Source organism: Anomaloglossus baeobatrachus, chromosome 10 (genome assembly GCF_048569485.1).
Source record: "Anomaloglossus baeobatrachus isolate aAnoBae1 chromosome 10, aAnoBae1.hap1, whole genome shotgun sequence".
Taxonomy (NCBI): domain Eukaryota; kingdom Metazoa; phylum Chordata; class Amphibia; order Anura; family Aromobatidae; genus Anomaloglossus; species Anomaloglossus baeobatrachus.
Genome location: NC_134362.1, coordinates 209826711 through 209854697, shown reverse-complemented (window position 1 = coordinate 209854697; position 27987 = coordinate 209826711). Strand labels below are relative to the sequence as shown.

Genomic DNA, 27987 nt, shown 5'->3' with positions numbered 1-27987 from the left:
ATTTCCCTCCCCCCACAGCAATATATCACCCAGAAGAAATCAGAGTCGGGGTCTCAGACAAATGTTTATTCTTCAGAAACAATAATAAATACAAAAACACAAAACTCACCCCCCAAATACAATGTAACAGAACCTCCACAACTCCAGCTTATACGACTGATTGCCCCCCACCCACCAGGGTCCGCACGGCTGACTGCCCCCCCACCCACCAGGGTCCGCACGGCTGAGAAGCCCCCCACCCAGCAGGTCTAGACCCAGGAGTGGGGGATGTGGACTGGACCCAACTCTGCAGCCCCCTATGGCAGTTCTACCAATAATCTCCTGATTTGGGGCAGTACAGCTCCAGGCGTCCCCTGCCCGAGCATGATGGGCGTCATTACTACAGATTGGAGTTATTCCTTAGGCAGGAGCCGGGGGAAGATTTTAACATGTAACCTCTTTATCTTAACACTTTGTGATTGGTGGGAGTCCGGGTGCAGAGACCCCCCAGCACGGGGATCTATTCTGTGAGCCATTATAGACCATCCCCAGCTGCCAATAAGAACTGCTCCCCCTACAGGCGTTACCCAGAGTAACCCCAACTGCACCCAGGACGTCGCCCCTTTAAAGATGGTGGTCAGTGGTTGTGACAATGAGCCTGATGGCGCGAGACCTCGCAGAACATTCAGCAGTAGATGCACCTGATGGCGGTACTGAGCTGCGGACCCTCCACACGCATCACCATAAGAGATACAGAACGACTCGGGGACACTTCACAGCGCACAGGGGGTTAATGTTTGCTCCGGCCTCATATGAAGAATATCACAAGATACAGAACCCACAGGAGCACGAAGCAGAGACCGGCCCCCACAATGTACGGACCCCCGGGGAACCCTGGACCCTCCAACGGCACAGGGGGGCGGCTCCTCCGCTTCATGTCATGCCTGGTCCAAACAGCGATGCCGCGGTTAGCGATACTACGGCTGGCGATACTACGGCTGGTGATACTTGGGGCTCACTACTATAGAGACTAGATATGGGGCCGACCAACGACAGTCTCCCGTCATCGGCAGGGGGGGGGCACAGTGCCTTGCTTTATTAGGGGGGCAAATGTGGCTGTCATCATTATTGGGGGCACCTCTGGACGGCTCAGTTATAAGGGGGCACCGTGCAGCTGGCTCAATCATGGTGTGTAGGGGGGCATAGCGCCTGGCTCCAGTTTGGGTAGAGGGGCACAGCGCCTGGCACAGTTATTGATTGGGGGGTAGGGTGGGGGGGCACAGCGCCTGGCTCCATTACCAGGGGGGGGGCACAGTTATTGGGGGGTGGCGCACAGTGCCTAGCTCCGTTACCGGGAGGGGGGGCATAGCGCCTGGCACAGTTATTGGGGGGGGGGGGGGGGGGGTGTACAGCACCCGGCACAGTTATTGGGAGAGGGGCACCCATGGCATTCTCCGTTATCGGGGGTGGGGGACACCACAGATGGCGCTGTTATAGGGGTCACCACGTCTGGCTTTGGTCTTTCAGGTCTCATATTATTCGCGACGGACAGAACATGGGAGGTGCGATCTGATTGGTCACTATGCGTTTTTTTGGCTTCTCGGCCGATCTCACTTTAACCCTTTTTGTGCCTGTAGGGGCAGCCGCGGGCAGATTTCTATAAGTTCCTGATCTCCCCAGCGACAGATAATCCCTTTAAACTGCAAACGCGGCAACAAAGGCTCCTCTCCCTGCACTGAGACAGCAAAACGCCTAAATCTGCAGACACCTGAGCGATGCATTTACGCCGCGTCCCCAGGGAAATAAAACGGCGCCGAGCTCCGATCCGCCACTGCACAGTCTGACAGTTGCTCCTTAGTAACAGATTTCTAGTTGATACATTTTTGAATCTACTGATGGTGACAAAGTATCAGTTTGTAGTCTGTTGCTAAGCAACGGATGAGGAGCAACTGACAAAGCAAAAAAAGGAGGCTGAACGCATAAATCAACCGTGCACTGGAAAATGTGTGTCACTAAGATCCGCCATCACTATACGGGGGGGGAAAATCGCAGCATTGTTGTGGGGGAGGGGGAGAATACGAACTAAAAACAGATAAAAGTGACCAAGTATCGCCAGCCGTATATTGCTTCAGCTCCCATGATGCATCATTTCCAGCCATGGGAGGGGCCTCAATTGTCACATGACTGCGGGATGAGAGTCTGACAACCATTTCCAGGCCTGGGAAACTAGTTGTCAGGGAGAAAATGACCATGAGCTGCTCCAATATGGGGACCGGACGCGTTATTGTGGGGGAGGGGAGGCCTTTCATATCCAACGCTGCAGTCCCAAGAGAAATAAATTACTGATCGCGGTTTCTTCCAGCCGTCACCTTTAAAAAATAAATATATATATATTCTCTATAAACCCCCGATAACGACGTGGAGACCGGGGGACGAGTGCTCCTAGTAATAAATATATATCTGCAGACGTCCTATGTACTGTATATATACTCTTCTATAAGACTAGAAATATCTACACACCGGGGAACGAACCAATACACAAAGCGCACTACAACACCCAGCAGGGGCGGGGGGGGCACCATGAGCATCCTTTCCTGCTTGTATAAAAAAATATAGACTTTTCGGGTCTCCTCTGATTGGCCGGCTCTCGCCCTCCTCCCGCTACACGCACAGCACACACGTCTAGCAAATACTCGGAGCGGACAAAAGACTGCTGGAAAATATACAGTGTGTGACTGCCCCGGCCCCCGCCGCCCCCCGACAGACCGGGCTCGCCACGGGGCAGAGGTGGGAGAAGCATGCAAGGCGCCCTCAGCCCAATACTGGCACACACGGACTGCGCTCCGCCCCGGCAGCCGCTACTCCACCGCCGTCCGCTCAATGTAGTCCGTCAGCTGCTTGAACTTCTCTGCAAGATAAAGCAGAAGAAACAATCAATACCGCGACCTGATACTACAACTCCCAGCATGCCCTGACAGCCGCACAATCTGCTACTCTAGTCACCTCCGGAGCAGAACTCGCACTTCAGGTGAGGTGTGAGGGGTCACTAGGTGGCAGCACTGTTCACTTTACAAATGGGCATGCTGGGAGTTGTAGTCACAAGAGCCTGGGAACCTGCTATGGACAGCGAGAGGCGGACAAGAACCGCTCACAACAGCTCACCTTCATCCAGATTGCCGATCACCGCCTGCTTCTTCAGAAAATCGCTGCACAACTTCTTATTGAGCCCGAAAGCCAACATGTTATGTGTGAACGTCCTGCAGAGACATTGAGAGAAAGCGTGAGAAAAAGAGCGAGCGAGCGCGAGAGAGCGAGCGCGAAAGAGAGCGAGCGAGCGCGAAAGAGAGCGAGCGAGCGCGAAAGAGAGCGAGCGAGCGCGAAAGAGAGCGAGCGCGAAAGAGAGCGAGCGCGAAAGAGAGCGAGCGCGAAAGAGAGCGAGCGCGAAAGAGAGCGAGCGCGAAAGAGAGCGAGCGCGAAAGAGAGCGAGCGCGAAAGAGAGCGAGCGCGAAAGAGAGCGAGCGCGAAAGAGAGCGAGCGCGAAAGAGCGCGCGCGAAAGAGCGCGAGCGCGAAAGAGAGCGAGCGCGAAAGAGAGCGAGCGCGAAAGAGAGCGAGCGCGAAAGAGAGCGAGCGCGAAAGAGCGAGCGCGAAAGAGCGAGCGCGAAAGAGAGCGAGCGCGAAAGAGAGCGAGCGCGAAAGAGAGCGAGCGCGAAAGAGAGCGAGCGCGAAAGAGAGCGAGCGCGAAAGAGAGCGAGCGCGAAAGAGAGCGAGCGCGAAAGAGAGCGAGCGCGAAAGAGAGCGAGCGCGAAAGAGAGCGAGCGAGAAAGAGAGCGAGCGAGAAAGAGCGAGCGCGCGAGCAAGAAAGAGAGTGCGCGAGCAAGAAAGAGCGAGCGCGCGAGCAAGAAAGAAAGAGTGAGAGTCACAGACAGACAGACACAGTGGAGGTGACCCCCAGACGTACCCCAGCTGTCCGAACGTGATGTTCTCGTTGAATTGGAGGCTGTCGTCGCGCTCCTCCTGCGTCATGTGATACCACTTATCTCTGAGGCGACAAATCAGAAAACAAAAGTCATCACCTGCAGCAAAACCGCAGCTCCGAGCAGTCACACATCACAGGAAGAGGACCTGTGCCGCAGAAAGAAAGCCAGGCTGCGCCGCCATCACTGAGAGCCAGGCTGCGCCGCCATCACTGAGAGCCAGGCTGCGCCGCCATCACTGAGAGCCAGGCTGCGCCGCCATCACTGAGAGCCAGGCTGCGCCGCCATCACTGAGAGCCAGGCTGCGCCGCCATCACTGAGAGCCAGGCTGCGCCGCCATCACTGAGAGCCAGGCTGCGCCGCCATCACTGAGAGCCAGGCTGCGCCGCCATCACTGAGAGCCAGGCTGCGCCGCCATCACTGAGAGCCAGGCTGCGCCGCCATCACTGAGAGCCAGGCTGCGCCGCCATCACTGAGAGCCAGGCGGCGCCGCCATCACTGAGAGCCAGGCGGCGCCGCCATCACTGAGAGCCAGGCGGCGCCGCCATCACCGTGACCTACGCGGAGTCGCCATCACCGTGACCTACGCGGAGTCGCCATCACTGAGCGCCAGGCTGCAACCGCCATCACTGAGAACTAGGTGGCACCGCCATTCACTGGACACCGCCAGCACTGGGCACTTCTATTATGGAGCACTGCACGTGACTGCAGGAGGTTCCGATCTAATGGTGGAGACGGTGACATACGGCACAACTTGCTAATGCTCTTCTCCAGGACCCCGGGCACAGGGTCTATTTCGGGCCGCACATTGTCAGCGGGATAATGAGGCAGGCGGTGACGCGGCTCCTCTACTTCTCCCAATATATTATCTCTTACCGAAATGTCAAAAACTACAAGAGGGTCCTGACGCTGCGGGAGATAGCGCGCCGCGCGGCAATGTGGGGGCTGTAATTAATCCACGGCAGCTGACGCCAAGAGCAGTCATTAGCCGCCATCTTCTGCTGGGGGCGTCCCCGTGTGCAGCTGCAAGACACAGGAGCTGTCACCAGCAGCCTGCGGGGAGAAGAGAGGGGCTGACGGCTGTGAAAGCGGCATTTATCCCATCACAGCCCCAGTCCCAGCGCTGCAGGTGGGTCACAGCCATCATCATCATCATCATCATCAATGAAAGCTCCAAACAGGAAAGTGACCGAAGAAGGACAGTGCTTGTACCAGAGTGACCTAGAAGAAAAGGCAAAACTCCTCACAGCTGAGGGTTTGTAACAATCGCATCCAGTCTAAGCAATCCTCTGAGTATCAGTCTTGAGGGTTTCAGCTCCATCTCTGGTGATGGATAGGAGGTGTCCTCAGTGATGTCACCGCTGATCTCTGGTGATGGATAGGAGGTGTCCTCAGTGATGTCACCGCTGATCTCTGGTGATGGATAGGAGGTGTTCTCAGTGATGTCACCGCTGATCTCTGGTGATGGATAGGAGGTGTTCTCAGTGATGTCACCGCTGATCTCTGGTGATGGATAGGCGGTGTTCTCAGTGATGTCACTGCTGATCTCTGGTGATGGATAGGAGGCGTTCTCAGTGATGTCACCGCTGATCTCTGGTGATGGATAGGAGGCGTTCTCAGTGATGTCACCGCTGATCTCTGGTGATGGATAGGAGGCGTTCTCAGTGATGTCACCGCTGATCTCTGGTGATGGATAGGAGGCGTTCTCAGTGATGTCACCGCTGATCTCTGGTGATGGATAGGAGGTGTTCTCAGTGATGTCACCGCTGATCTCTGGTGATGGATAGGAGGTGTTCTCAGTGATGTCACCGCTGATCTCTGGTGATGGATAGGAGGTGTTCTCAGTGATGTCACCGCTGATCTCTGGTGATGGATAGGAGGTGTTCTCAGTGATGTCACCGCTGATCTCTGGTGATGGATAGGAGGTGTTCTCAGTGATGTCACCGCTGATCTCTGGTGATGGATAGGCGGTGTTCTCAGTGATGTCACTGCTGATCTCTGGTGATGGATAGGAGGTGTTCTCAGTGATGTCACTGCTGATCTCTGGTGATGGATAGGAGGCGTTCTCAGTGATGTCACCGCTGATCTCTGGTGATGGATAGGAGGCGTTCTCAGTGATGTCACCGCTGATCTCTGGTGATGGATAGGAGGCGTTCTCAGTGATGTCACCGCTGATCTCTGGTGATGGATAGGAGGTGTTCTCAGTGATGTCACCGCTGATCTCTGGTGATGGATAGGAGGTGTTCTCAGTGATGTCACCGCTGATCTCTGGTGATGGATAGGCGGTGTTCTCAGTGATGTCACCGCTGATCTCTGGTGATGGATAGGAGGTGTTCTCAGTGATGTCACCGCTGATCTCTGGTGATGGATAGGCGGTGTTCTCAGTGATGTCACCGCTGATCTCTGGTGATGGATAGGCGGTGTTCTCAGTGATGTCACCGCTGATCTCTGGTGATGGATAGGCGGTGTTCTCAGTGATGTCACCGCTGATCTCTGGTGATGGATAGGAGGTGTTCTCAGTGATGTCACCACTGATCTCTGGTGATGGATAGGAGGTGTTCTCAGTGATGTCACCGCTGATCTCTGGTGATGGATAGGAGGTGTCCTCAGTGATGTCACTGCTGATCTCTGGTTATGGATAGGTGGTGTTCTCAGTGATGTCACCGCTGATCTCTGGTGATGGATAGGAGGTGTTCTCAGTGATGTCACTGCTGATCTCTGGTGATGGATAGGAGGTGTTCTCAGTGATGTCACTGCTGATCTCTGGTGATGGATAGGAGGTGTTCTCAGTGATGTCACTGCTGATCTCTGGTGATGGATAGGAGGTGTTCTCAGTGATGTCACCGCTGATCTCTGGTGATGGATAGGAGGTGTTCTCAGTGATATCACCGCTGATCTCTGGTGATGGATAGGAGGTGTTCTCAGTGATGTCACCGCTGATCTCTGGTGATGGATAGGAGGTGTTCTCAGTGATGTCACTGCTGATCTCTGGTGATGGATAGGAGGTGTTCTCAGTGAGGTCACCGCTGATCTCTGGTGATGGATAGGCGGTGTTCTCAGTGAGGTCACCGCTGATCTCTGGTGATGGATAGGAGGTGTTCTCAGTGATGTCACCGCTGATCTCTGGTGATGGATAGGAGGTGTTCTCAGTGATGTCACTGCTGATCTCTGGTGATGGATAGGAGGTGTTCTCAGTGATGTCACTGCTGATCTCTGGTGATGGATAGGAGGTGTTCTCAGTGATGTCACCGCTGATCTCTGGTGATGGATAGGAGGTGATCTCAGTGATGTCACTGCTGATCTCTGGTGATGGATAGGAGGTGTTCTCAGTGATGTCACTGCTGATCTCTGGTGATGGATAGGAGGTGTTCTCAGTGATGTCACCGCTGATCTCTGGTGATGGATAGGAGGTGTTCTCAGTGATGTCACCGCTGATCTCTGGTGATGGATAGGAGGTGTTCTCAGTGATGTCACTGCTGATCTCTGGTGATGGATAGGAGGTGTTCTCAGTGATGTCACTGCTGATCTCTAGTGATGGATAGGAGGTGTTCTCAGTGATGTCACCGCTGATCTCTGGTGATGGATAGGAGGTGTTCTCAGTGAGGTCACCGCTGATCTCTGGTGATGGATAGGCGGTGTTCTCAGTGAGGTCACCGCTGATCTCTGGTGATGGATAGGAGGTGTTCTCAGTGATGTCACCGCTGATCTCTGGTGATGGATAGGAGGTGTTCTCAGTGATGTCACTGCTGATCTCTGGTGATGGATAGGAGGTGTTCTCAGTGATGTCACTGCTGATCTCTAGTGATGGATAGGCGGTGTTCTCAGTGATGTCACCGCTGATCTCTGGTGATGGATAGGAGGTGTTCTCAGTGATGTCACTGCTGATCTCTGGTGATGGATAGGAGGTGTTCTCAGTGATGTCACTGCTGATCTCTGGTGATGGATAGGCGGTGTTCTCAGTGATGTCACCGCTGATCTCTGGTGATGGATAGGAGGTGTTCTCAGTGATGTCACTGCTGATCTCTAGTGATGGATAGGAGGTGTTCTCAGTGATGTCACCGCTGATCTCTGGTGATGGATAGGAGGTGTTCTCAGTGATGTCACCGCTGATCTCTACAGCCCCTTCCCCAGATATAAGCCATTACAAACCATTACAAGCCATATAACAGCACAAACCTCTCCTCCTCTTCCTCGCCTTCGGTCCCTCTGCAGCGGCAGCAGAAATAAGTTCAGCATAGATTAGAGGTTAAAGGTCACAGCATAGGGAAGCGTTAGAGAATGACATCACAACAAGCAGGAGGGAGACTATGACATCATCAGTCGCTCCGGTGATTGGTTTATATCTGACTCCAGTGTGACCCTGTGACCTCCTCCGCGGACACCGGGGGCGATATAAACGTCTCAGCGACACTTTTCTTGCGCCATTAAGGCCGCTGCAGATGGCAGCGCGGCTCGGAGAACACCTGCCACCGCTCATCAGAGCCGCCACCGCGATCTACGGGGACGGCGAGAGGCTCATTACAAGAATGTCAACATGTTTACAGGAGCGTTATCTGCTGATTACGTCTCATTAGCGGATTTATGAGAAGACGCGATCATGGCCGCCGGCGCCCGTTATCCCAGCGGATGAAGCTCTAACACTGGCAATACTCAGGCTGGGGGTGAAGGAAGACATTTGGGGGTGAAGGCGGTCTATTTAACCCTTCACATACAGAAATCCCCTCACCTGGTCGTTGGCGATCGCTTCCTCCTCTCACAATGTACAGCGTCAAAAAACGCAGCGTTCCAGAACCGCAGCGAGTGCCTGTGACGGGGACAACAAGTACCAGCAGAACCTCCGATTAACCATGTATTTGGAAATACTATTATGCAACATGAAAATACATAAAAACGTGAATGTGTCCTGCCGAGAGCGCCGCCACACAGCCGCTGCCACCCATAGTGGCGGAAACCTCAGCAACCAATCAGAACGCAGCTCACAGTAATCCACCTGACCGGCTGTAAATGTCCAATAATCCGGCATCACATTGATGGATCCCCGGCAGTCAGGATCCCTCAGATGCCGGACTCTTCCCATCATTCTACATCGCAGGGATAATGATCCCCTCCCCCGTGTCGCGCTTCCTCATGCTTTGCGCCTCCGCGTCTTACCATATTGGCTGCTGCTTCAGGTGTGAGTACAGGTAATTCTTCTCCCCTTTCTTCTCCTCCGGACTTTGCAGTGGAACTGAGGAAAAAAACAACAGACATGATATAGCGGTATAATGTAAGGGGGGGGGGGGGGGCTGAGGTGCAATGTACGGGAGGGGGGGGCTGCGGTGCAATGTACAGGAGGGGGGTGGCTGCGGTGCAATGTACGGGGGGGGGGGAGGCTGCGGTGCACTGTACGGGAGGGGGGGGCTGCGGTGCACTGTACGGGATGGGGGGGGGCCGCGGTGCACTGTACGGGGGGGGGGCCGCGGTGCACTGTACGGGGGGGGGGGCCGCGGTGCACTGTACGGGGGGGGGGGGCTGCGGTGCACTGTACGGGAGGGGGGGGGCTGCGGTGCACTGTACGGGAGGGGCCGCGGTGCACTGTACGGGGGGGGGCCGCGGTGCACTGTACGGGAGGGGGGGGCCGCGGTGCACTGTACGGGAGGGGGGGGGCCGCGGTGCACTGTACGGGAGGGGGGGGCCGCGGTGCACTGTACGGGAGGGGGGGCCGCGGTGCACTGTACGGGAGGGGGGGCCGCGGTGCACTGTACGGGAGGGGGGGGGCCGCGGTGCACTGTACGGGAGGGGGGGGCCGCGGTATAATATCTGGCACAGTTCGGGAGCGGGGTGACTCACTGTCATCGGGCGGCTTCTCCCTCGATGGCTCATCACATTGCCTGGTAAAATACAAGTAATGGACGCGTTACTGTCCCTCCTACAGACCATAAACCCATGTGCCACCATTTACAATATCTCTGCTGCCTGTCAGTGAGGCTGTAACTCTGTCCTGACATCTCACAGCTGAGGGTTTGTCACAATGGCATCCAGCTTAGCCGCTCCTCAGGGCCGCACCCTTCGCTCTCCCCGTCTTGCTGCTTTGTTACAATGTATCAGTCCGGAGTACAGGAACATTGTCACTTTGGGATAGATACAATTGTAACAAACCCTCTGCTGTGAGAAGATTCCAATCAGGAACAGGAATGTCCACATTCACCGACAACAAGCAGAGAATCTGCACCTTCATTACAGTATTGTCATGCCTGCTGGGACCTGTAGCTCTTCCGCCATGCATAGGTAGTGATGGCCCCATAGGTTACTCACTCGTTCTTTTTGGAGAGGGGGGCCTTCAGTTTGCTCTCCAGACCCCCGAAAAAGCCCTTCATGTTCTCGGTAGTGACGGACGTGGTCCTCAGCAGCCGCTCCACGTTGTCCTTCTTCTCGGCGAGCCAGCTGTTGGCGGACTTCAGATAGGCGTCAATGCTGCCCGTGCTCACCGGCTTCTCCCGCGAGTCCGTGGGGGACACGTGCGGTTTACCTGGGGACAGTGCCACATCCGTTAGTCCCGGTACCAGGCTGCACCCCCCGGCAGTGGCCCCTGCTCCCCACTCACCGACATAATAGTAGGTGAAGCACATGGTCATCAGGTTTTTGGCCGGACCAAAGTCGTCCATCTGGTAGCACCTAGAGAAAGCAGAGGAATCACGGGAGGGGGCAACAAGGAGACCACGGCGCCGAGCGGCCACGGTGCGGACACCTACTCAAAGAGGACGACCGCGAAGGACTGCACCAGCCGGTAGAAGGTCTGCTCCGACACACACTTGGAATTGCAGCGCTGTGGAGACAAAGGGGTTAATTACACGGGAGCCGGTATACGTGCGGCGTCACCGGACGGTGGGAGTTGAGGTTTTGTAACAACAGTAGTAAAGTGGATGATAACACACAGCGGACCACACAGCGGACCACACAGCGGACCACACAGCGGACCACACAGCGGACAACACAGCGGACAACACAGCGGACAACACAGCGGACAACACAGCGGACAACACAGCGGACAAGACGACGGCAACTGAGCGCAAGATCCGCGGCGATCACCTGAGCGCTGACGAAACGCGCAAACCATTCTCGGCCCTTGCCGTTTTCCGTGCTGCAGAGCTCCGCGAATCGAGCCTTCTCGTCCTGGTCCACGTCCTCCCTGGAGGGAACAAGACACGGGTTACACAGGGGCACAGCCAGCGTCCGAAACGGGGCCTGGAAGCCCACAAATACCCCACAAGGGCCAACACGTGCCCAGTGGGTGACAACAGAGGGGGCGGCGGGTGACAACGGAGGGGGCAGCGGGTGACAACGGAGGGGGCAGCGGGTGACAACGGAGGGGGCAGCGGGTGACAACGGCAGCGGCCTCCTACCATAACCGCCATGATGAGACACCAAGGCGGCCTCCAGGAGCGGGGACACTCCCGGCCCCCCACATCTATTACACATTACAGGCTATTATTTTCCGCTCCCTTATCCCTCACACGTCACTTGGCTGAAGCCCTGGAGCGCAGTGATCTGCACCGGGGGCCATTAACCCTCTCCCCTTATTCAGGACCCCCCTGCCAAGTGGATTTCCACAGTTTTTGCAGCGTCAGCTACATCCCCAGATCCCCCCACATCCAACCTCTAATCCGGGAGCACAGCAGCCCCCCCCCCCTTCCCCCCCATCCCCGCTCCGCAGATCCTCGCCTCTCTCCCCCGGAGCCGGATTCTGCTTGGGTTGCAGTTGTTAGTTTCGGATGAGTGAATTCAGAGCAGAGATTAGAAATAAAATGGCTGCGAGGAGAAGAGGACGAGCACAGAGCCCCGGCGACGGGGGGGAACGAGCACAGAGCCCCGGCGACGGGGGGAACGAGCGCAGAGCCCCGGCGACGGGGGGAACGAGCGCAGAGCCCCGGCGACGGGGGGAACGAGCGCAGAGCCCCGGCGACGGGGGGGAACGAGCGCAGAGCCCCGGCGACGGGGGGGAACGAGCGCAGAGCCCCGGCGACGGGGGGAACGAGCGCAGAGCCCCGGCGACGGGGGGGAACGAGCGCAGAGCCCCGGCGACGGGGGGAACGAGCGCAGAGCCCCGGCGACGGGGGGAACGAGCGCAGAGCCCCGGCGACGGGGGGGAACGAGCGCAGAGCCCCGGCGACGGGGGGAACGAGCGCAGAGCCCCGGCGACGGGGGGAACGAGCGCAGAGCCCCGGCGACGGGGGGAACGAGCGCAGAGCCCCGGCGACGGGGGGAACGAGCGCAGAGCCCCGGCGACGGGGGGAACGAGCGCAGAGCCCCGGCGACGGGGGGAACGAGCGCAGAGCCCCGGCGACGGGGGGAACGAGCGCAGAGCCCCGGCGACGGGGGGAACGAGCGCAGAGCCCCGGCGACGGGGGGAACGAGCGCAGAGCCCCGGCGACGGGGGGAACGAGCGCAGAGCCCCGGCGACGGGGGGAACGAGCGCAGAGCCCCGGCGACGGGGGGAACGAGCGCAGAGCCCCGGCGACGGGGGGAACGAGCGCAGAGCCCCGGCGACGGGGGGAACGAGCGCAGAGCCCCGGCGACGGGGGGAACGAGCGCAGAGCCCCGGCGACGGGGGGAACGAGCGCAGAGCCCCGGCGACGGGGGGAACGAGCGCAGAGCCCCGGCGACGGGGGGAACGAGCGCAGAGCCCCGGCGACGGGGGGGAACGAGCGCAGAGCCCCGGCGACGGGGGGAACGAGCGCAGAGCCCCGGCGACGGGGGGAACGAGCGCAGAGCCCCGGCGACGGGGGGAACGAGCGCAGAGCCCCGGCGACGGGGGGAACGAGCGCAGAGCCCCGGCGACGGGGGGAACGAGCGCAGAGCCCCGGCGACGGGGGGGAACGAGCGCAGAGCCCCGGCGACGGGGGGAACGAGCGCAGAGCCCCGGCGACGGGGGGAACGAGCGCAGAGCCCGGTGAAGAGGACCATCGGGCATTTAATCATGCTGCGGTTGTTAATATGAAGCGATAAATGTTCAGCCAAAATAATGTATCCAAGAACAATCAGCCTGGCTGATAACAGGGAACAATAGATTGGATTTAATTGGGCAACCTAAAAATGGCTGCTAACAGCGAGCATTTTTCCGGCCGTGCAGGGGCAGTGTCAGCCGGAGGTTCATGGCGCTGCCGGAGACGAGCGCGTTACACAGTCCAGCGGTGAAGCTTGGCGCGGCTGCCGCTCCCCGGGGGGCGCAGGCGGCAGGATTGTGGGATCGGCACATTTTCTGCGCTGACAGCCGGGACACAGCTTCTCATGTGATGCGGTTTGGCAGCTGGAAACATTGGCGCCCGGGGGAGGGGGGAGCTGCGCTGCTGTATTGTGCAGTCACCTGATAACCGCCATCTCTGTATAAATACTGCTCACAGCTGAGGGTTTGCTACAATGTATCCTTTGTGAGCAGCGAAAATCTCCACCCACCACAGCTTGTTACAATGTATCAGTCTGGAGGGCTGACGGTTCCCCTCATGTCACTTCTTCCCGATTTTCCACACCTCTGCTTGCTGTCAGTGAGTGCCCATTACTTGCCTGCATGTCGTGCCGCCGCTGACACAGGTGCAGTTTGTTACAGTGGATCAGGACATCTCAGAATGTAAATATTATAAGTTTCCACTCACTGACAGCAAGCAGAGCCCGGACAATGGTGAGGAATGGAAATACCAACTCCATGAGAATGTGATTACAGTCACTGCGCTGTACGGCCGGCTACACGTCATGCACTACAAGCGCCAGCATGCACCATCACAGTCACTGTGCTGTACGGCCGGCTACACGTCATGCACTACAAGTGCCAGCATGCACCATCACACTCACTGCGCTGTACGGCCGGCTACACGTCATGCACTACAAGTGCCAGCATGCACTACCATCTTCTGCCACTCACCCTCCGGTGAAGATCTTGTCCACGTACTGCCGGATGAATCCTTTCTGTTCGGCCATTTGCTCGTCGCGGGCGGATTCTGTGCTCTGATTGGAGGAGAAGGACTCTGAGGAAGAGCGCTGCGAGTGATTCCAGCAGCGGCGGTTGGGGGACGCCATCTCATTGTCGCTGTCGGCGGATTCGGTGGCGTCGCTCTCCTGCCCCCTCTCCCCATTCTCAGGGGTGGGCTCATCCAGCATCAGCAGCTCGTCGGTGTCCAGCTGCGGGGGGCCCTCCGGGACCACCACAAGGGGTTCAGTATCTAAGTCTATCAGGTTCCCCACAGGGACGTCTGGGGTCTCCATGGCTCGTGCCCCTGGATCTCAGCACCGGGTGGAGAGGAGAAGGTCCAGAATGAAAACTATGAGGATGACCCCCGATGCCGCGGCCGTTTCCACACAGCGTCAATCACCGCGCAGCCCCCAACGTGCAGACATCGCAGGAAGACTGGGGATAGAGAAAGACGGCGAGATTAGAGACCAGCGCAAAAACAGCCAGATACAAGGTAACGACCGCCAAACCCTGCAACACTGGAGGCCGGACCCCGGAAAAGATGGGGGCCAACCACAGCATAATGGCGGCCAGTCACCAGACCGCAAAGAGCCTACAGCCGCCATTACAGCCGCCATTACAGCCGGCACTGCTCTAGAGTCCTGAACAGCAAAAGGATGGGGCCAGGGTGCAGACGTCAGACATTCAGGAATCTGGGAAAGCTGGGTGCCACAAGCCAAGAGCAGACTCCGCTACACAGGTGACGACTAGTGATGAGCAGCCACTACTACATATGAGTACCGAGCACCCGCGCATGGTAGTGCCCGCTCATCATTAGTTACCAGTACTGACCACCTGAGCATGGTAGTGCCCGCTCATCACTAGTTACCAGTACTGAGCACCCGAGCATGGTAGTGCCCGCTCATCACTAGTTACCAGTACTGAGCACCTGAGCATGGTAGTGCCCACTCATCACTAGTTACCAGTACTGAGCACCCGAGCATGGTAGTGCCCGCTCATCACTAGTTACCAGTACTGAGCACCCGAGCATGGTAGTGCCCACTCATCACTAGTTACCAGTACTGAGCACCCGAGCATGGTAGTGCCCGCTCATCACTAGTTACCAGTACTGAGCACCTGAGCATGGTAGTGCCCGCTCATCACTAGTTACCAGTACTGAGCACTCGAGCATGGTAGTGCCCACTCATCACTAGTTACCAGTACTGAGCACCTGAGCATGGTAGTGCCCGCTCATCACTAGTTACCAGTACTGAGCACCCGAGCATGGTAGTGCCCACTCATCACTAGTTACCAGTACTGAGCACCCGAGCATGGTAGTGCCCGCTCATCACTAGTTACCAGTACTGAGCACCTGAGCATGGTAGTGCCCGCTCATCACTACTTACGAGTACAGAGCACCTGAGCATGGTAGTGCCCGCTCATCATTAGTTACCAGTACTGAGCACCTGAGCATCGTAGTGCCCGCTCATCACTAGTTACCAGTACTGAGCACCTGAGCATGGTAGTGCCCGCTCATCACTAGTTACGAGTACTGACCACCTGAGCATGGTAGTGCCCGCTCATCACTAGTTACCAGTACTGACCACCTGAGCATGGTAGTGCCCGCTCATCACTAGTTACCAGTACTGAGCACCTGAGCATGGTAGTGCCCGCTCATCACTAGTGACGACATCTATACTTTGTGTACCGCGGAGGCAATTCTGGGGGTCCTTGTGTCAGGAGCAGACCCTCCATATTCCTTTTATCACTACGGCAGAAGGCAGCACAAATCCTTCCCTGCAGCTTCGCCCACGCAGACGGATTAGATGGCTGCCGCTGTGGGTGGACGTCCGCGTCCTCGCTGTCTGCCCGGATCCCCGTTATCAGACCTGATGAGGCTCAGCGCTCCGGACAGATCTCATTATACGGACAATTATCTGAGAGCGGGCAGTGCCAACCAGACGCCAGGAACTACAAGTCACAGCACGTCCTCCCCGGACGATCAACCCCTCACCCCAATCATTACATACAATGTAGCAATATTGGTCTTTACGCTGTGCTCTAAATCTCTTCTGCTGCCAGAGAATGGAACAGTTGGGTTTACAATTAAAGCCCGGCCTGACCTAATACCTCTCACAGCTGAGGGTCTGTTACAATCCAATCTGCACAATCCGGTGTCAGTTAAACCCATCAGCAGCGCAGAGCCATTGTATCAGAGGATGAGGGGAAGAGGCAGGAGCAGAGCTCATGTCACTAGTCACAGCCAGAGCTGCGGCTGCCAAGCATCGGGTCAGAGATCACTAGCAGAATTGTGCATGCAGCTCTGGATGTAACTGGAGCATGATTTTGGACAGGAGGGGGATGTTAACCCTTGCTGGACCCTAGAACAGACCCCATCCTGCAGCCTCCGGAGTTACATAACCCGCACAATGAAATGTCGACGCTTCACAAGTTCAGAGCCGTCTCCTCGAATTAATGTCGAGCGTGGAAGCAGCGAGGGGCGCAGTCACCGCTGCTGCCAGTCCCCCCTCAGCCCAGGAGGGCACGGCCGGCTGAAGACGGGAGAGGATGGGGCCGAGCAGCAGAGACGAGCGGCGCGGTGCGCTTCACTAATCTAACACTGGCTCCACTACCTCCAGATCCAGAGCGAGACGTGAGCGGACGGGCGGCCGCCGGCTCCTCATCACTAGCCAGAAACAGAGGGGGTGCAGCACACACCACCCCCAGATAAGGGGGCACAGGGCGGCCGCCGGCTCCTCATCACTAGCCAGAAACAGAGGGGGTGCAGCACACACCACCCCCAGATAAGGGGGCACAGGGCGGCCGCCGGCTCCTCATCACTAGCCAGAAACAGAGGGGGTGCAGGACACACCACCCCCAGATAAGGGGGCACAGGGCGGCCGCCGGCTCCTCATCACTAGCCAGAAACAGAGGGGGTGCAGGACACACCACCCCCAGATAAGGGGGCACAGGGCGGCCGCCGGCTCCTCATCACTAGCCACAAACAGAGGGGGTGCAGGACACACCACCCCCAGATAAGGGGGCACAGGGCGGCCGCCGGCTCCTCATCACTAGCCAGAAACAGAGGGGGTGCAGGACACACCACCCCCAGATAAGGGGGCACAGGGCGGCCGCCGGCTCCTCATCACTAGCCACAAACAGAGGGGGTGCAGGACACACCACCCCCAGATAAGGGGGCACAGGGCGGCCGCCGGCTCCTCATCACTAGCCAGAAACAGAGGGGGTGCAGCACACACCACCCCCAGATAAGGGGGCACAGGGCGGCCGCCGGCTCCTCATCACTAGCCAGAAACAGAAGAGGGGGTGCAGGGGACACCACCCCCAGATAAGGGGGCACAGGGCGGCCGCCGGCTCCTCATCACTAGCCAGAAACAGAGGGGGTGCAGGACACACCACCCCCAGATAAGGGGGCACAGGGCGGCCGCCGGCTCCTCATCACTAGCCAGAAACAGAGGGGGTGCAGGACACACCACCCCCAGATAAGGGGGCACAGGGCGGCCGCCGGCTCCTCATCACTAGCCAGAAACAGAGGGGGTGCAGCACACACCACCCCCAGATAAGGGGGCACAGGGCGGCCGCCGGCTCCTCATCACTAGCCAGAAACAGAAGAGGGGGTGCAGGGGACACCACCCCCAGATAAGGGGGCACAGGGCGGCCGCCGGCTCCTCATCACTAGCCAGAAACAGAGGTGGTGCAGGACACACCACCCCCAGATAAGGGGGCACAGGGCGGCCGCCGGCTCCTCATCACTAGCCAGAAACAGAAGAGGGGGTGCAGGGGACACCACCCCCAGATAAGGGGGCACAGGGCGGCCGCCGGCTCCTCATCACTAGCCAGAAACAGAGGGGGTGCAGGATACACCACCCCCAGATAAGGGGGCACAGGGCGGCGGCCGCCGGCTCCTCATCACTAGCCAGAAACAGAGGGGGTGCAGGACACACCACCCCCAGATAAGGGGGCACAGGGTGGCCGCCGGCTCCTCATCACTAGCCAGAAACAGAGGGGGTGCAGGATACACCACCCCCAGATAAGGGGGCACAGGGCAGTCGCCGGCTCCTCATCACTAGCCAGAAACAGAGGGGGTGCAGGACACACCACCCCCAGATAAGGGGGCACAGGGCGGCCGCCGGCTCATCATCACTAGCCAGAAACTCCATATACAGAGGGGGTGCAGGATACACGACCCCCAGATAATAAGGGGGCACAGGGCGTAACTTTTGTATTTTCCGATTGATCAGAGATTGATTTTCGCGGCACGAGCTGCAACGTTGATCATGGCCGTTCTGGGGGCCAAACAATTTTTTGATCTTTTTATTCCGTTTTTTGGGGAAAGGGAGAAACCAAATCTGCACTCGTCTGGGCGGGCTTCATAGATGTGTAAACATGGAAGACTCCAGGGTCTTCAGTAAGCCCCAATACCATCCACACCCCACAATCATGGTGTGTGTGTGTGTGTGTGTGTGTGTGTGTGTGTGTGTGTGTGTGTGTGTGTGTGTGTGTGTGTGTGTGTGGTCTGTGCCCAGGGGACACTTTCCACATTTCAAAACTCTCAAATACCGAAGTCATCAATGACATCAGCATTTAGAAGGTTAACCTACAGCAATTGGCGCTCGCTCTATCTGCAGCAGTTACTCTCTGGTGTCAGCTCCTGTGCCCGCTCCATAAATCTAATGTAGATATACGGCAGATGGCGCAAGTTGAAGCCTGGGTGAAGCGCAACCTGCTGGCACCACGGGCAGTGGCACGTGCCGGGATTCATCAAGAGCTGGGTGCAAAGGTGAAAGGCACAAATCTGCGGGGGCCAGAGCCGCGTAAGACCCCAGTGATATCCCAGAAATGAGCAGTGGAGACCTGGAAGGGTTCTGGCACCGAAACCCCGAACCTGCAGTGTTCATCTATGGAGGGGGGCGGCTATCCTGGCACTCAGTGTGCTGATAGTCCTATACCCCGTATACAGGATGATGGGGGCTGTATATAGGAGCTGTCCCTGGTGCTGCACGAGCTCCGCCACCGACACAGGCTCCAATATACAGCTACTGAGGATTACTCCCAGTATACAGGAGAAGTGGTACTGTGCAGTGCATATATACAGAATAATACAGGTACTGAGGATTACACCCAGTATACAGGACAGGAGAAGTGGTACTGTGCAGTGTGTATATACAGAATAATACAGATACTGAGGATTACGCCCAGTATACAGGACAGGAGAAGTGGTACTGTGCAGTGTATATATACAGAATAATACAGATACTAAGAATTGCACCCAGTATACAGGACAGGAGAAGTGGTACTGTGCAGTGTATATATACAGAATAATACAGGTACTGAGGATTACACCCAGTATACAGGACAGGAGAAGTGGTACTGTGCAGTGTGTATATACAGAATAATACAGATACTGAGGATTACGCCCAGTATACAGGACAGGAGAAGTGGTACTGTGCAGTGTATATATACACAGAATAATACAGATACTGAGGATTACACCCAGTATACAGGACAGGAGAAGTGGTACTGTGCAGTGTATATCTACAGAATAATACAGATACTGAGGATTACGCCCAGTATACAGGACAGGAGAAGTGGTACTGTGCAGTGTATATATACACAGAATAATACAGATACTGAGGATTACGCCCAGTATACAGGACAGGAGAAGTGGTACTGTGCAGTGTATATCTACAGAATAATACAGATACTGAGGATTACGCCCAGTATACAGGACAGGAGAAGTGGTACTGTGCAGTGTATATCTACAGAATAATACAGATACTGAGGATTACGCCCAGTATACAGGACAGGAGAAGTGGTACTGTGCAGTGTATATATACAGAATAATACAGGTACTGAGGATTACACCCAGTATACAGGACAGGAGAAGTGGTACTGTGCAGTGTATATATACAGAATAATACAGATACTGAGGATTACGCCCAGTATACAGGACAGGAGAAGTGGTACTGTGCAGTGTATATATACAGAATAATACAGATACTGAGGATTACGCCCAGTATACAGGACAGGAGAAGTGGTACTGTGCAGTGTATATATACAGAATAATACAGATACTGAGGATTACACCCAGTATACAGGACAGGAGAAGTGGTACTGTGCAGTGTATATATACAGAATAATACAGATACTGAGGATTACACCCAGAATACAGGACAGGAGAAGTGGTACTGTGCAGTGTATATATACAGAATAATACAGACACTGAGGATTACACCCAGTATACAGGACAGGAGAAGTGGTACTGTGCAGTGTATATATACAGCATAATACAGATACTGAGCATTACACCCAGTATACAGGACAGGAGAAGTGGTACTGTGCAGTGTATATATACAGAATAATACAGACACTGAGGATTACACACAGTATACAGGACAGGAGAAGTGGTACTGTGCAGTGTATATATACAGAATAATACAGGTACTGAGGATTACACCCAGTATACAGGACAGGAGAAGTGGTACTGTGCAGTGTATATATACAGAATAATACAGGTACTGAGGATTACACCCAGTATACAGGACAGGAGAAGTGGTACTGTGCAGTGTATATATACAGAATAATACAGGTACTGAGGATTACACCCAGTATACAGGACAGGAGAAGTGGTACTGTGCATTGTATATATATACAGAATAATACAGATACTGAGGATTACACCCAGTATACAGGACAGGAGAAGTGGTACTGTGCATTGTATATATATACAGAATAATACAGATACTGAGGATTACACCCAGTATACAGGACAGGAGGAGTGGTACTGTGCAGTGTATATATACAGAATAATACAGGTACTGAGGATTACACCCAGTATACAGGACAGGAGAAGTGGTACTGTGCAGTGTATATATACAGAATAATACAGGTACTGAGGATTACACCCAGTATACAGGACAGGAGAAGTGGTACTGTGCAGTGTATATATACAGAATAATACAGATACTGAGGATTATACCCAGTATACAGGACAGGAGAAGTGGTACTGTGCAATGTATATATACAGAATAATACAGGTACCGAGGATTACACCCAGTATACAGGACAGGAGAAGTGGTACTGTGCAGTGTATATATACAGAATAATACAGATACTGAGGATTACACCCAGTATACAGGACAGGAGAAGTGGTACTGTGCAGTGTATATATACAGAATAATACAGATACTGAGGATTACACCCAGTATACAGGACAGGAGAAGTGGTACTGTGCAGTGTATATATACAGAATAATACAGATACTGAGGATTACACCCAGTATACAGGACAGGAGAAGTGGTACTGTGCAGTGTGTATATATACAGAATAATACAGATACTGAGGATTACACCCAGTATGTCAATATGAAGTGAGAGAGCTGCTTCTTGCGCTCTATTGTCCAGCAGTTGTCAGCCTCTGCCCAGTGTATACAGTATCATGGTTGGTGCCATCTCCCAGCATGCACCCGTCTTTATTAGATGGCAGAAATGAGTCATTGTGGATAAAGCCGCTGCGGCCGGATATGAGAAGAGGATAAATTGATGGCGGCAGCAGGATGGCAGAGCGCTGTGTACGGCGAGGAGGAAGGGAACAGACGGTGAGATAACAACATAGGAAGCCTGGCGTATCCACACCGAGCCGCTGCCAACACCGGGAGGCTGGCATCAGAGAAGCCCAACCGCGGCATCCCAGCTGTAATGTCACTCACTCCAGAGCTGCAATCACAATTCTGCTGTGTGACATTACCCAGGAGAACTAAACCCCCTAAAATCTTTGTGATTCTCCTCTGTTCTGTGGGTTTAGTCTCCAAATTCATCAAATGGTTTTTGCTACATTGTTTCGTGCCTAATTTTCAGACTTTCGCTGTTTTTCCATCAGTCCTGGTTAGATCCGGTAACAGTGGACAGAACGCCAGGATGAGGGGTGCGGACGAACGAGGCCGAAAATCAGAATTTGTGCCACGGACGTGGGGTCAATCACGACAAATGTTCTCCAGTCTGAGACGCATGTTTCGTGTAATGCCGCGGCTGCTGAAAGATGCGCCAAATTCACCAGAGGCGGATGTCACTGAACGTAGGGGCATTGTGATCAGTGCAGAAGTATGAATGCAGCTCTAGAGTGGAGCATTTTCCTTTTTGTGGCATATCAATCCCCAATTGTTGGCACCTCAAGGCCCCGAGATTCAGGGCCTCCCTCCAGTCTCACGGGAGACCTCACTCTCCACTGAAATGAATGGGAGACTCAGAAGCTGCGGCGCAGGTGGAGCAGCATTGTTCTCTCCATCGCGCTCGCTCCTGCAGACGCTTCCTCATTTACAGTTTTTTCGGTTCAGCAGCTAACACCCCCGATCCCTGAGAATACAGTCACATTTCCTGTGGGCCAAGTGCAGCGCCAGTCACCCACCTTTACCAGGGTCCTGAACGGCACACATGTAATACCGAAGTCATACAATGCACAGGCGGCCATCACTGCACAACTGGATAACGCTGAGTGACAACCAACATGGCGGCCGTGGCTCCATCAGAAGATGCCAACAACTTTCTATGGGTCCATCTAGTAATGAAGATACAGGAAAACCAGGGTCCGGGCAGAAATGGTGGGCACAGTCTGAGGGGTCCACCCAAACCAGCACCTTCTCCAAGCACATAGTCCTGTGTACCCCGGGCTCAGCGGGCAGAAAAAAAAGCCAGGGAAAAGCAGGGGGCCGGCGCCGCCAGGGAAAAGCAGGGGGCCGGCGCCGCCAGGGAAAAGGGGAGCACCAGGGAAGGCAGGGAAAATGGGTGGGGCCAGGGAAAAGCAGGGTCGGCGCCAGGGAAAAGGCAACACCAGGGAAGGCAGGGATCATGTCAGAGCAGGAGCCAGGGCATCACCAGAAAACACGGGCCTGGAAAGGGGTAAAAGCAACGCTATAAAAAAGGACAGTGCCAGGAAAGCAGGGACCATGTCAAAAGAGAAGCCAGGGCAGCACCAGAAAAGCATGGGACAGCAAAGGGGTAAGGGCACCGCTAGGTCAGTGCCGGCAAAGGGGTAAGGGCACCGCTAGGTCAGTGCCGGCAAAGGGGTAAGGGCACCGCTAGGTCAGTGCCAGCAAAGGGGTAAGGGCACCGCTAGGTCAGTGCCAGCAAAGGGGTAAGGGCACCGCTAGGTCAGTGCCAGCAAAGGGGTAAGGGCACCGCTAGGTCAGTGCCAGCAAAGGGGTAAGGGCACCGCTAGGTCAGTGCCAGCAAAGGGGTAAGGGCACCGCTAGGTCAGTGCCAGCAAAGGGGTAAGGGCACCGCTAGGTCAGTGCCAGCAAAGGGGTAAGGGCACCGCTAGGTCAGTGCCAGCAAAGGGGTAAGGGCACCGCTAGGTCAGTGCCAGCAAAGGGGTAAGGGCAACGCTAGAAAGGCAAAGATTGTAGCAGAGAAGAGGCAAGAAAAGAACTGAACGAGGTGAGAAGTGCAGCGCCACTGAAGGCAGAGGCAGCACCAGGGAAGGGGCAGTGCCAGGGAGGGAAGGGCACCACTAACGGAAGGACCGAGGGCAGGAGAGGAAATGGCCGCACATAAGGAGATTAGGACAATTCTAGAAAAGGTGAGAGCAGCGCCAGGAGAGGCGAGAAAATCTCAGATAAGGAGCGAGGACAGCACCAAAGAAGGCGAGGGCAGTGCATGGGGTAACGGCATCGGCAAAACAGAAGGCGACAGCAGCTCAAAGTGTGTGGGGGTGGGGGCCGGTCTGACTGGACCTTCAGGCTGATAACCCGTGTGACAAGCAGCAGTTTTCAGCCCCTGCAGTGGGGAATGACACTATGTCGCCGGCGTATTCCACAGCTCGGTACAAGCTGCGACATTTATCGTCTCCCCTCCCCCTCTCGCCGGCAGGAGATCCACACGACTGGATAATTTCATCAGAAGCCAATTATCCTCCCCGTACGTCTGAGGACGGTGGGAGGTAAAACAGATCACCAGGAGGGAAGCGAAAAACACGAGACACAGACACCACTGCCCCGAAATACGAGAAATAACAGTCAGCCAAGCCCCCGGGTCACCGATCATACAGGGGGCGACACCCCAAGTACCAGTGACAATATTTACTGGGGTTCGGCATTGGATTCATGAACCAGGAGGCTCAGTCTGAGCCTATGGTGGATGTATATTACACCGTTATTAGAGCGGTGCCTATAGTGGAGGACTGCGCAGCAGACCCCGGTGCGACATTAAAGGCTCGGGCTATGGTGACGCAGGAGGATGACCCTCATCATCTCCACCCAGTACTAGAACTCCTCTCTGAATCTCCATTGTGTCCTCAATCTGCAACTTTGTATCAGAATTTGTGCTCCATTCTCTACATTCACAAAACCTCTGCTTGCTGTCAGTGAACAGAATCATCTCGGAGGCTGAAGATCTGCTGTCACGACCTCTGTCGGTGCGAACAGATCGAGATCAGACGTTTTCAGCCACTGAATGCAAAACTTGTTTCTATTTACTGACAGCAAGCAGAGATTTTGAAACAAATTAAAAGTATTATTAGAAAGTCCCATTCTGGATGCAGTTGTCGGGGCATGCTGGGAGTAGTAGTCTGCGGGGGCTGACAGATTGCGAGCGTCACTCCCTCCTCCTCCGCTCGGTGGTGGACACTAGACTTCTGTCCCTCGGATGCAGCAGGAAAAGCCCCAGAAAACACTCAGACAATTCGGATTAAAAGACATTAAAATGGGGATTACTATTCTGCATTCTCAAAAGGACATTAGCAGATAAAGCCGCCGGCGATTGGTTGTAATCTCAGCAATCCCCCATCGCCCTCCGCAAAATGTTATCTGGTCTGTAAGAAAAAGGAACCTCGCTGAATTGGGTCAAGTCTGCGGGAAGCCGGGGCGGGCGTCGTACCCGGGGGACGCCGGCAGGGCGGGGGTTAATGCAGATGGTCTGAATGTACAATCCGCCCCCGACCCAAAAATCAGCACAAAATCTGAGCTGCCCCTTTAAAGAAAAAAAAAATATATATAATATAATAATAATAATAATAATAGTAATAATAATAATAATATGCTGCCCTCTAAGAGGAGCGGAGCCTTTAAAGCTAGGTTCACATTTCCGTCAATTTGTATCAGTCACAATCCGCGGCTCTGGTAAACTGTATCCGTTTGGCGGATTCCGTTGTTTCCCATAGACTTGTATGAGCGGCGGATTACGACTGATGAATTTGCGTTGCATCCGCTGCGCGGCGGTCAGTCGTCTTTGGACTGACCGCCGGGCAGAAACAATGCAGAATGTAACGTTTTTTTGGCCGTCAAAATTAACGCACCGCGCAGGAATCCCTCAAGCTTGTAATGGATGTCTATGGCGCTGGATTCCGTCATGCTCTACTGAGCATGCCCAGCATGTTTAGCACACCCACTGGGCTGTCCCAAACACAAACGGATCACGACGGATCCGTCAAAAAACGGACGCCCAACGGATGTAACGTAACAGTTTTTTCACAGGATTCCTGTGAACGGAATCCTGTGAAAAACAAATCCGTTGCCATCTAAAAAAAAAAAACATGGATCCGTCGCTGACGGATTTAAAACAAAGGAAATGTGAACCTAGCCTCAGGGGCTGAGGGTGGGGAATGTGTACAATCTCTGCACCCCCATATTCATAGCGCTGTGACCCAACCTGCTGACCAGGACGCACGAGACCCGGGAGCTGATTTACTGACCGTCACTGCTGCCGGAATCAGGATCCAATTTAAAGGCGCGGAATACAATTTCTTCCTTCCCACCATCCTGCAAGCTCCTGTCTCCGCTGGCTCCTGCGGATTCTGGGGTAACAACCGGATCCCACATACTGGATCAATGAATTTGGATCGCGGATACCTTGTAACGTCTGCACCCGCCAACCACAAACCCCTCCGACGCCGAAAGCCACGATATAAATAGATTGTAGTAAACAATTGTGGGTATCACGGCCCCGGGGCGACACAATCCGCTGCGAGCTGAATATCAAGAGGCTGCAGCACACACAGAGTTAACGGGTGCCAGCTGTCTGGAGCGTGACATGTCACCGTGACACCGGGAGCGCTGCAGGAAGGAAGGGGTTAACCGCATCTCACAATGTAAACTATTTGTTCCCAAGAATCTCAGGTGATACATTGTAGCAAAAGTTCTGACGACTGCAGCGGCCGCACAGCGGAAGGAGGGACGTGGCGCAATGTCACAGACGTGACCGCGGCGAGAAATGGCGCAAGACAAAGCGCAGGCTCCCACGACACGGGCACAGTGTGTGTATATATATGTGTATGTATATATATATAATATCTCACACACACACACACACACTGTATACAGAGCAGAGACATAGTATCACATATAATGTATGCACTGCACCCTCATATATACCGTATACACCTACAGTAATATCTATGAGCACACAGTATATACGTGTGTGTATACTAACTATACATCACATATACAGTGCACAGGTTACATCAGGGCTCAGCTATAGGTTACTTGCACAATATATCCCATAGAGTGTAAGCTTTTGAACAGGGCCCTCACTCTTACTGTTGTACTGTAGCTGTAGAGTTATGTACTATTTTGTCCTATTTTTGTCTATACAACCCTCCACCGGATTGTAAAGTGCTGCGAAATATGTTGGCGCTATATAATATTAATATTTATTCATTTATATAGCGCTATTAATTCCTTTAGCGCTTTACATACATTGGCAACACTGTCCCCATTGGGGCTCACAATCTAGAGTCCCTATCTGTATGTCTTTGGAGAACCCGGAGGAAACCCACGCAAACACGGGGAGAACATACAAACTCCTTGCAGATGGTGTCCTTGGTGGGATTTGAACCCAGGACCCCAGCGCTGCAAGACTGCAGTGCTAACCACTGAGCCACCACAAGACTGCAGTGCTAACCACTGAGCCACCGTGCAGTGCTAACCACTGAGCCACCACAAGACTGCAGTGCTAACCACTGAGCCACCGTGCAGTGCTAACCACTGAGCCACCACAAGACTGCAGTGCTAACCACTGAGCCACCACAAGACTGCAGTGCTAACCACTGAGCCACCGTGCAGTGCTAACCACTGAGCCACCACAAGACTGCAGTGCTAACCACTGAGCCACCGTGCAGTGCTAACCACTGAGCCACCACAAGACTGCAGTGCTAACCACTGAGCCACCGTGCAGTGCTAACCACTGAGTCGTGCAGTGCTAACCACTGAGCCACCACAAGACTACAGTGCTAACCACTGAGCCACCACAAGACTACAGTGCTAACCACTGAGCCACCGTGCTGCCCTAAATATAAACTTTAATATTATATACATGTGCACATTTTATACATACAGCGAAGCAGATAGTCACATCTACGGTGACCATGTGCAGACATCAGCACCACAGCCGGCTTATTCCATACATGCACAGCTGTGGTCATAGGATATACAGCCGAGATGTTAGAGATAGAGATATATATATCTCTATAAATGGCCATTGGAATACGTATACATGTGATGAGAGCGGATACAATGTAAACAATATACGATGTGTCCTTGAGGAGATTAATTATATATATATATATTATACTCCTGTATCTATACACAATGCCGTATAATCTATACTTCTATACCAGATACATGCTGCCATAAGGACACATTCTATACACGGATCTGCTATATATATATATACGCACACACACACTTCCAGCTATGGGACAGTGTTATATGTATCCACCCCCATCTATACACACAGTATACAGATATCCCCCAGAGCTGTATACACTATACACACCCCCTATTTACCATATGGACACAGTCCGCTCCGCACACTCGCACTGCACACGCATGGGCACACGGTATATGCAGACACCCCCTGTGCCCCCTTCTCCCTGTGGCCCCTCCAGTCAGGGCCCCCTCAGCCCCGTGGCCCCTCCAGTCAGGGCCCCCTCAGCCCCGTGGCCCCTCCAGTCAGGGCCCCCTCAGCCCCGTGGCCCCTCCAGTCAGGACTCCTCTCACCTCCGCTCCTCGGTCCCTGCTCTCTGCTCGGTTCCCACTCGCACACTGGCAGCAGCTGGCAGATATTCGCGCATGCGCGCCTAGATACTCGGCACGGCCATCTTAC

The 27987-nt window shown here is 54.7% G+C and overlaps 1 protein-coding gene across 2 annotated transcripts; it reads right to left on the bottom strand.

Moving 5' to 3' along the window:
- Positions 1–51: 51 nt before the first annotated feature.
- On the bottom strand, positions 52–27987 carry KIAA0513 (KIAA0513 ortholog). Of its 2 annotated transcripts, XM_075326230.1 has the most exons (13): positions 27882–27987; positions 13850–14332; positions 11023–11122; positions 10686–10759; positions 10538–10608; positions 10249–10462; positions 9784–9824; positions 9106–9181; positions 8681–8758; positions 8131–8160; positions 3939–4019; positions 3142–3236; positions 52–2887 (listed from the first exon to the last, which is right to left on the bottom strand). In XM_075326230.1, exons 2-13 carry the CDS (start codon positions 14188–14190, stop codon positions 2838–2840), a joined length of 1251 nt encoding a protein of 416 aa, XP_075182345.1. In that variant the 5' UTR covers positions 14191–14332; positions 27882–27987; the 3' UTR covers positions 52–2837. The 2 variants fall into 2 exon arrangements, with proteins under 2 accessions (XP_075182345.1, XP_075182346.1); XM_075326231.1 differs by lacking the exon at positions 8131–8160.

What these genes read in the sequence shown, in the direction of transcription:
- KIAA0513 (XM_075326230.1), bottom strand. Translation starts at nt 14,190, where the DNA reads ATGGAGACCCCAGACGTCCCTGTGGGGAACCTGATAGACTTAGATACT. An exon ending in GGAGAAGCCGCCCGATGACA is followed by an intron (nt 9,182 to 9,783) that starts GTGAGTCACCCC and finishes TTTTTTCCTCAG; the next exon opens with TTCCACTGCAAAGTCCGGAG. An exon ending in ATCACGTTCGGACAGCTGGG is followed by an intron (nt 3,237 to 3,938) that starts GTACGTCTGGGG and finishes ATGTCTCTGCAG; the next exon opens with GACGTTCACACATAACATGT.